General features: G+C 40.8%; 3 protein-coding genes across 3 annotated transcripts in view; 1 reads left to right on the top strand and 2 right to left on the bottom strand.

Moving 5' to 3' along the window:
• The window catches only part of cntf (ciliary neurotrophic factor), a 6,834-nt gene extending 1,784 nt beyond the window's left edge, over window positions 1-5,050 (bottom strand). The window contains exons 1-3 of the mRNA XM_079680038.1: window positions 4,641-5,050; window positions 2,218-2,529; window positions 1-2,125 (exon numbers count right to left, since the gene is read on the bottom strand). The exon at window positions 1-2,125 is cut by the window's left edge and continues 1,784 nt beyond it. Coding sequence (XP_079536164.1) covers window positions 1,961-2,125; window positions 2,218-2,529; window positions 4,641-4,760 — 597 coding nt within the window. The 5' untranslated portion in view covers window positions 4,761-5,050 and the 3' untranslated portion in view covers window positions 1-1,960. The remainder of the gene's footprint in view (window positions 2,126-2,217; window positions 2,530-4,640) is intronic.
• Window positions 5,051-6,941: 1,891 nt separating this feature from the next.
• On the top strand, window positions 6,942-8,092 carry LOC307017637 (uncharacterized protein). Its single transcript, XM_079647283.1, has 2 exons — window positions 6,942-7,280; window positions 7,382-8,092. The coding sequence occupies exons 1-2, from the start codon at window positions 7,201-7,203 to the stop codon at window positions 8,022-8,024; spliced, it is 723 nt and encodes a 240-aa protein (XP_079503409.1). The 5' UTR covers window positions 6,942-7,200; the 3' UTR covers window positions 8,025-8,092.
• A 348-nt stretch (window positions 8,093-8,440) lies between these two features.
• Window positions 8,441-10,000, bottom strand: part of zfp91 (ZFP91 zinc finger protein, atypical E3 ubiquitin ligase) — a 5,473-nt gene continuing 3,913 nt past the window's right edge. Inside the window, exon 10 of the mRNA XM_079649255.1 lies at window positions 8,441-9,993. Within this exon, the coding sequence (XP_079505381.1) occupies window positions 9,418-9,993 (576 nt within the window). The 3' untranslated portion in view covers window positions 8,441-9,417. The remainder of the gene's footprint in view (window positions 9,994-10,000) is intronic.

Below are 10,000 nucleotides of genomic sequence, written 5' to 3'. Positions count from 1 at the left end.
TGACTATTCCTGGTCTGGGTCCAAACAAAACTCAAAACAGAGAACAGAGCTAGAAAATTATTTTGGAAAAATAAAACAAAAGTTGTATAAGATTGATGTGCTGTGTGGAACAAAGATAACTCATCATCTGAGCAGACGAAAAGGAGGAAATATAGTGCATCGCAAACCCATACACAGAACATCAATGCAATATATGAGAACATTCATTTACAGTATATCACATTAAAAGTGCTGCATCTGTGGTATTTAGGATGCATTTGTGCTGTAGGAAGTCTTGTCATTCTTCATTTAATGCAAAACATGAACACTAGCTCTTATTTTCTTAGGGTTTACATATCATCCTTAAGATGAATCAAGGCAACTCAGGTCAAACCACAGAAAGCATTCAGGTTGCTTTCCAGTAATAACATTCAGTTTCCAGAACCCTGAAAACAGTTTGGAGTACCCTTTATCAATCTCACAAAGATCTGTTTGTACTCCCAGTGCATTTACCAACAATGTATCAGCCTGTAACCTAGGAAATACATGCATGTGACAAGGCACAACCAAAAACACACTAAATCGTTTCAAATCTGAAGCTAGTAGTAGTAGTAGTAGTAGTAGATAACTAACTGGCATCCTGAAGACCATCTTTTGTAATAATTTCTTTGTTAGGTCATCACAATTTACCAAGTTACAACAAGTTAACTTAACAACTATACATTTTTAATAACACTGAAGCTTCAACTGCCCAGTAGATAGATACGGGATTATTTGTTATATTAACTATGAGCAGACTGAATTCAGAGTGACCCATTAAAGATGTAATACATTGTTAATATAGACTGTTGTAATACAGAACATATTTTGTACGATGCTCTTGTTGGGCTTTTAATCCTAACATGGAGATAAACATAATGTAACAGAGAAAATTGGCCTTTTCCATTTCACTATATGCATTAAACAATATTGAACAAAAGTAGTCTAAGATGTTCATGAAAATGTTCACCTAAATTGGCAGACTGCTACTATTGAAGTTGAATTTCTTCCACACTGCCTGCTTATGTGCCTATGTGCATGTCTATCAGTTTTGACTACTGATGTTGCATATCAATTGTTGTTTCCTAAAGCCTGTGACATAGCTTCAGTAAGTGCCATAAAAACATGATAAAACCAAAAGAACATATAATAACTTGACATAAGTATTACTGAGGTCAATCAAGAAAGAAAGACTGTATCAATGTAAACACTAGAGGGTGCTGTTGGACACATTTCCCCCCTTTATGCACTGAACATCCCCAGATAATAACTTATGTGGAATGATTTATAGCCTTTAAAACTACACAAATCAGAGCTACAGTCTAGCCACGGCATGAATTCAAATGTTCTCATTATGATCTGAATGTGCCCCTTGCTCACTGTTTACTCTGTCAGCTGTAGTGAATCCTGGCCAGTATATGTATATAAAATAAATGTCTGCAGTATCAAAGGAAGGTATGTCGATGAAAGCAAGTGAGAAAACAATATTTCTATGCTTTAATAAATGTTAATAAATAAAATGTTCTTTCTCAATACCAAAACGAGAGAAAGAAAAAAGAAAGAAAGCTTTGTTCTTAACTCTGAATTGAATCTTATTTTTTGGATTTCCCCTAACAAAGTAATCAATAAATAGAAGAAGTACATACTCTGCATTTACTTGTATCATAATTGTTGTTATCAGCTTTGATAACTAGGTTTTTGACACTTGCTCCCACTCTGTCCCAGGCATCTGTTCATGTGAAGGTAGTCTCATGATCTATAAATACCCATCCCGCTCATCTCCCTGTAGGGATCTGTCTCACTCAGCTGGACATTTTCGTATAAATACACCTTTCTCACGTTGGCTGAACACCTTTCTTTATCTTGTTATTCCTACACTCACCTTTTTCTCTCTGTCCCTATCCTCTTATTTGTCCTCTTCGCTCTCACACACTCCTGATGTCTATCTCCGAGTGCTTCTTGTGGTCCTGCCTCTCGAGGTCCTCACTCGCTCCTTGGCTATCACCGAGGGCAGGGCTTCCAAGGTGGTGATGGTCCAGTAGTCCACCTCTTTGAAGATCCGGTACACCCAAAGCTTCAGCTCAAACAGCGCGGTGGGACCGTCTAACTGCCAACACAACGGGGAGACATCACAAAGCTCTGCCTTAGTTTTTCTCTCCATCACTCTCACCATCACCACCCGTGGACAACAGGACCTACCTCTAATCCCTCCAAGCTGGGCGTCAGGAGCGCCGCGCCACCAGCAGTTTTGAGAAGTTCTCCGGTGCAGATCAAGAGATACGACAACCTGTCCTTCACCCTCTTCCTCTGGGTCTCATACTCACCCTTCTTCCCGCCGCCCAGCTCCTCCTCCTCTCTGGCGATGGCTCTCTCCAGCAGGCTGCGGCACTGCATCAGAGCTGAGTGGAGACGCCAGAGCTTGTCCCTGGTGTCCAGCTGCGAGGAAGGAGGAGCGACGGACACCAGGCGACCATCAACCAAAACATCAGCAGTGAAACTCTCCTTCTCTCTCTAGGGGGGAGGAAGACAACAGGGTGGGGGGAAATTAAAAACAGAAGGGAGATTTTTGGCAGGGATAGATACTGTAAAAGGGAAGAAAAGAGGGAGTTAGGAAGTCAAGTGCATAGTGGAAGATTGAATAAGTACTAACATCACACTGACGTCATTTTTGACAGCGCTTTATTGAGCATAATTGTTGAGGAGGAAACAGGGATTTACTTCTGATGCAATAGGAATTCATCCTGCCAAAATCTTTTTGCCTCAAGGACAATATAGCAAACTCAGGAAAGCATGTTTCTTTAACAATGAGTGTAGGCTCTGCCCAGTTCCAAGTATATAATTAAGTCAGAAGTAAACGTTTTAAACAAGGTGCAGTCAGAAGTAAACGTTTTAAACAAGGTGCAAGTTAAAAATAACACTAAGGCAAAGAAAAAAACAGAATTGCCTGTAAAAGTCATCATCTTAATTACAACATCTTCAAAAACACATTAAAGGGCTTGTTCAACATTTTGGGAAATACACATTTTGATGGGAGTGGTATCAATCTTCTTATCTCTCTCTGCAAGCAGACAAATAGGCCTTTTGCAAAAATACCAAACCATTCACTTTACATTAATAGAGCTGCAATAGTTAGTCAACCAGTTTAATAATTGATGAATAATGTAATTCTTTTAAGCAATAATGTCATAAAATTATGATTATATTACTTTTTACAGCATATTCATTTCCATTTGGGTTTTGAACTAACTAAACAAGATTTTAAAGACTTTAAGTAAATGGGACAACATTGTTTTAACTATTTTCTGAAATGTACGGTACATCCACATTTGACAGACAGCATATAACAAGATAGCGTTGCTGTACTCTCAGAGCTTACTTATGATCGGGCTGATTATGTTGACTAGCCACTTCTCAGAGATGACTGTAGCTGGCATCGACTCTGGTACTTAAGTGAGTTGTGAATCCCAGAAGCCTCCTTGTAACATTTTACTGAGGCGCTAATGTTGAACCCTGCTTGCAAGTTAGTACCAGTGTGACAGATTGGCCTAATGTGACCTGTGCGCTTCGAGAGTCTGGGGAATGTTTTACTGCTCCTGTGTTAATGTTGACTGCTCAGACTGAAGAGGCAATGTCATGAGGGCAGTTATGGATACCCCGGGATGAAATACTGTAGTAAGAGACAATATTGTCATAGATCACTGTAAATTATGGTTATCAGGTAAATTATTTAGGGTAGGACAATGGGATGTCGCAAAAGTGTGTTTTTTCTTCCCCCAATGAATAGGCAATAGATAGATAGCTGCAATGGATTCATGTGCCAAAAACTGCAATTTCTCACAGCCAAAGAGAAAAACCACAGAAGATAAATGTACATAAATGATTGTATGGCATGCTAAGACTTATCAAATCATGTCATGATGGGTTCACTGGAATGCATCTGTTGCTGGAGCGTAAGGGGGGGGGGGGCGTCTTTTACATTAAAACTATGCCTGCAATGTCAGTGATGCAAACTGAGAATGAAAAAAGAAATGGAAGATAGATTAAAGAAAGGAAAAATCTTTGGAATTAAGTTATATGCCAGGCCGCTCCCTAGCTCCAAGCAACACTCATGAATAAAAGGATGAGGAAACCAGGAAGTTTTAAATTCTCGCACCTACAGTCAAAGAGACGCACGAGATAAAGGCTTCATGCCCAGGCATGGATGAGTTTGTGCCATAAAAACGCCCACCTCTGTCATTCCAACCGAGTTAAGCCCCCTCCACTCTTCATTCTTACCCCCTGCTGTCCTAGACATAAATTATTTGTCTTTCACACCCACACACATGCACAAACTCCCTTCCTCTTATCTAGTTTTTGCATGCATCCTTTTCTATCATTCTTTATCCATATACTTCTCCAAAAACAGTCAAATCCACACCAAAAGTAACAGGCACACTTGTCAGAGGACACACACAGAACATATATTAATTTTCCATTTAATCTTGGCCGACTTCTTTCTAACCAGTTTCTAACACACACACATACACGCACACACACACACACACACACACACACACGAGCACACACACGAGCACACACACACGCAAGTAGGCAATGGAAACTTAGGGCTCCTCTCTACTCACATAAAGTTCCAGTAAGATGGAGCACTCATATCGCAGCTGCTCGGCTATACTGGCGGCCCGGGCCACGGTGCTCCTGTTTACATCCGGCCCGGTCATACCTCTCGTCCTTCTGGCTGCCATGCGACCTCCAGCTGCCTCTACCCGGTAGACTCAACAAACGCACACTTGTAGCAGGAAAGCAACAGGTCCCTATTATACGCCCACGTACGCCTGCCTCATTCCCGGTCACCGTCACGCTCTCCGGACTCCGCTCAGTGCCGCGTTAATAAGAACCAGAGCCAATTCACAGCTCCTCTTAGGTTTCGGTAAAACGAGTTTCCCAATTTGTATGCTCACTGTTTGTTACTTGTGTTACAGAGATAGCGGCCAACTCTCCGCCCTTTCCTCCGGGAACCTGATGCCAGGCAGGAGGAATTTAACGGGACGAGCGGGGGCGGAGAGCCGCGGAGGAGGGGGGGGGGGGGTTAGCCACATTTAAGAAGGAAGGATAGGCTTATTGCTTGGACCATCTTTGTTCGTTATGGGAAAAAGTATTACAAGATCACAACAAGTCCCTATAACTAATATTAGAAATAACGTTGCTGTCATTTATTTTTTATTTTGAAGAAGTCTACTATCACTTGAGTAAGATTACACTGTTTTGTGTTGTGTGTGCTTCAATTTATAAAATATGATTTGTAATCTTAACAAAAGTGTATACGCACAATAACAAGTGTATTCTGCAAAAGGGACTCACTCACTTCGCGTACCGACTAAGACAAATAATGTGTATTATCTATGTACTTCAGTATTTTTCATTCAAGGTAGATCCGGAATACTGGTTCAACAACTGGTCTTTACATCTATTCACTTTTTTGTATTTAAAAAAGCTTCAGCTAAATGTAATAATAGGCTACTTAATAAATGTATACTCTGTTTTTCTTTAGCATTTATGGGTCTATAACATATACGAATAATATTTAGGAATACAAAATCCCTCTTTGCAATGTTTACCAGCCATTTTAGTAATTCAACTGGAAACTATACAATATTGATAACATGAAACATGTTATTGTTCATTGTTAAGGGTTATTGTTAAAGCTTTTCTCATTGAACCCAGTATGAGAAAGAACTGTTGAATGTCATATGGACCTGTTTGACTCTTTTTACCAACAGGGGGGTGTGTTCAAATGAAGCCTCATGAGATTAACCCTTTTGCGAAACTTCATCTCGCCATAGGACACTCAGAATCTCTCAAAACATGAAAACTCACAAATATAATAAAGGAAATGAAAACATAAAAAGTCCTGTACCTTTGTGTGTTTCTTTTTGAGAGCAGCACTCAGAACATAGTTGTCCCCATTCACAAAAAAGGTTGTGATGTTATTATATCGTAATTGTTATTTACATTTTTTTTTTGCAATTTTTTTTAATTCAATGTTTTTTCTATATATCTATCTAATATCTATAATATGTTTTATATAAAAAATGTAACAATATAAAAAACAATTAATTTAAATTGTTATTTTTATCAGTTTTAGTAAAACTTTTTTTTTAACCTTCCTGTTGTGTTCGTTCGTCGTCGTCGTCCCCCCCCCCCTCCCTTACTTTGGTTTTCGCGGTAAAATTTGATTCCTCCGTGGGCGCGGAGCTCACCCTCATCTTAAGGTCCAAAGCGATGTCCTGCTCTGAATAACCCTTTGTCTTCAGTGTCTGCACCTGGCCTTGCTTCTTTCTATTGCAAGCTAAAACTTTCTTGCTATGACTTTTCCCTTCGTTCCTATCCAACCCATCAAAACTTGGGATTGGTGATTTTATCTATGTATTCCATAGTCATAGAAACATCTCATGAGCACAATAAGCAAATAATGTAATAATAAGAATCAGTCTTATAATATTATATAAAAATAGGCTCCACAGTTTCAAAGTTGACTAGATCATCCAAAATGCAATGAAAGTGGTGGTCAGCAATTGTATATTTTCAAATGTATACTGTGAAGGATAGAGCCTTAATGCAATAAAAAAGAAATGATTGATGAAAGTAGTAAATCGGTCAGATTTGACCCGAACACAACAGGAGGGTTAAATCGGAAGAAATTGTCCCCACCTCTTTTTCTAACAAAGTGTATGAAGTTAAATGTAGGGCAATACAGCAAAGATAAGACTGAGGCCTGCAATAGCTTTACATGTGCATTGAAATAAAGAAACATAAAAAACACTGGCAACATAACTCTCTGGGGAAATCTCAACCTGGACTTTGTCAATACACTGACTTATTAATAATAAATTAATAATGGATTTGTATATGCAGTACCGCGCCTGCGCAGAGGTGTCAGTGTAGGCAGCCGGAATGTAAACACCGAGCAGTGGCTAAATGACCGCAGCTAACGTCAGACCCTGAAACTGCATCTTTAATATAAAGAGGAAACAGGAATGATAAACTATTTCCACGCTGTAGAGTTTTTGGTTGATTCAGCCATTTATTGTGAGATTCTAGCTATCCAGCAACAGTATTAGCGTGCTTACATTTTGAGACCAAGCTATCCAGCTAGCTAGCTTAGCCTCGGTTGATCGTTAAGTCATGAACTCTCTGGTTGGCTACGGAGTGTCCTCGGAGTCTGACAGCGAGGGAGAGGAGAACGTAAACAACGGTGCAGTAGGGTAAGTGTTGACTTACTTTACACATAATGTCAGACACTTGTAAAGGCTAGCTTTTTGTTAACGCCTCTGTCTCTCTCTGCTGCACATTTTAAATCCTGAAGGTCCGTAAAGAAGCTGTGTGATGAAGCATCCAGTGGCAGAAAAGCCCGCAACTTTATGCTGGAGTCTGGTTCAGCTTCCAGTGAATCAGAACCAGAGGAAGACTATCTTTCTTCATCACCAGACCCCCAGAAACCTGCACCTCCTCCAGCCTGCCATCCCACCCTGTCTGCTTCTTCCCTGGACTCCATCACCTCCAATAAGCTCCCTCCTCCTTCTCTGCACTCCTGCTCTGGTAGCAGTGTGTTCACCAACCCTTTCAAGGCTCAGGCCGACCAGAAACTCAGCGCCTTGCAGAAACATGTCCCCCTCACAATGCAGGCCAAACCCTCCCAGATAGGAGGCAAAAGGATGTGTGTGGCATATAGGAAAAATGGAAGGTGCCGGTTTGGGATCAAATGCAAGTTTGCTCATGACAGTGACCTCCAGTCTCTCACTGATTTACCTGTGAGTGAAGAGACGCCGGATCAAAAAGAGGCCCTCGCAAGTGGCTCAGGATCCCAGAAGGAGACAAAAGAGGAAGAGTCAGCAGGCCAGCAGGGGAAGAAGAGGAGGGTTGGACTGAGCAACACCTTGATTCCTCCTAAACGAGCTATGAAGCAGTACGCCATACAGAGGAACAAAGAGCAGCTCCATATGTCGTGATGGAGGTTTTCAGAGATGGGCTGACATAAAAGCAATACTACTGGGATTAAATATATTTTCTAAGTGTGTATATGTTGTAGGAATTGTGCACTATCTATTTCTAGGACCCATTAATGACTCAGGCATGCATTTACATTCAGTGGTGGTTACTACTTGCATATTTACAAATGATAAAGTCCACAAATAAATAATTGAAATAATTAGCTGCAACATCAAAGTGGTGAACACAAAATGTATCAATAGTTGTATACCAGTAATATTACATATGTTGTTATAAAATTGGGCCTTCAGAGTACTTGTCCTTTTGGTTCTTAAAGTATATTTTATTGCTTATCATTTTGTACTTTTACTGATCTAACATTTAAATGCAGGGCTCCTTAATTATGTTCTTAAACTCTCAGTGAATACACTTTGGATAAATGTTAAGACATTTATTTACATCTTATAAATGAACATTGTTTGCTCCACCACACATCCTATATCACTCAGCAGAGAGGGGCAGATTTAGTATGAACATATGCTCCAAGGTTTCTACATAGCCTTGTTTTTTTTAATAACAGTACACTTGAAAAGGTCATTTACAAAAACATATTTTTAATTGTCTAATTCAGTGACTATGCTTGCTGTTATTTCATGTGAGGGTTATAATATGCAAGGTCACCCTCTGGCTTACTATATGCGAGTAGTACATACATATAATATGGGTTATTATTCCTTCAATGTCTACAGCCAAGCTTAAACAGCTGCCAGTGAAACGGGTTTAATGACACTGCCATAAAGCTAAATGATGCATATTTTGTGACTGTTATCAAGACTGTAAAATATATTGTGTCCATTCCTTTTCAGGTTTTGAAATGTTTATCTTTGTCCGATAGTTTTGTTATTTTTTCTTTCAACCTCGCCAAATAAAGGCTTTACAGTGAAAAATGAAAAAAATAGCTGCCTATTCATTTGAAAGGTTTTCTCACCCCACACATACTGGGGTCTGTTTATAGCTTCTAATGTGTGTTTTGTGTTAATTCGTAATATAAATAGTGTAATTACTCCAGTAGGAACCTGGATGCCACACACTAGTTGTGTGCTCTAAGTTACTAAGGGGTATGCTATATTATTGCATAATAGCAACGGCTTTGCAACATAACCTCGGCATCATTACACACACTCGCATAAAAGGCTAGTTCAGTTGACAGGACTTATGTACAAAGGCAACAACTCACACATACAGACACAAACATATCTTTTCCCTGAAACAGTTATTCTAAAAAGCTACCAAATATGACTATAAGTGAACAGTCCATAATATATTGGTGATCCTACATTTACCTTAAACATTGCAATACAGTGTATCAGGTCACTGGTGACAGTCTGCCTCTGTTTTCTGTGCACTATTGTTTTACATGGTGATCTGTTGGATCTCCCCCGTCTGCCCCCAGACCACACTGTCCTCCCCGATGACCCCCGTCTGCACAAGGGAGCCTGCTTGCGGAGATGAGGACGAGAGCACCGCATTGTCCAGAATAAAGCTGTCCCCGTTGGTTGCGGCTGTGTCCTGGGACTGGGATTGGGACATGAGGGGGGGGCTCAGGGTCTGAAGCTGTTGGGAGGATGCTAGAATGGGGATCTGCTGAATGTGTGTCTGTGACTGGCCAACCGGCTGGAAGGTCATTTGGAGGATTTGTGTCTGGCTCTGCTGCTGGGGTGAGTACATCTGAAGAGGGTGCAGCTGGGGCTGGTGCTGGGTCACCACGGAGCCCGAGTGGAGGGTCAGCTGTTGGATCTGGGGCTGCTGGGACTGCTGAGCCTGCACAAACTGGACGGGCATCTGGAGCTGCAGGTGAGTTTGCTGCTGGTTGTCAGCTGGCGACGGGGGGTCGGTGGAGGACAGGGCGATGGTCACTGGCACCTGCATGGTGTGGAGGCTCTGGTCTTGTCCCAGTAAAACCACCTGGTGACTCACCTGTTGGGTCATCTGGGAC

This window comes from Notothenia rossii (genome assembly GCF_949606895.1).
Source record: "Notothenia rossii genome assembly, chromosome: 1".
NCBI lineage: Eukaryota > Metazoa > Chordata > Actinopteri > Perciformes > Nototheniidae > Notothenia > Notothenia rossii.
This window is presented reverse-complemented; position numbering and strand designations above follow the sequence as displayed.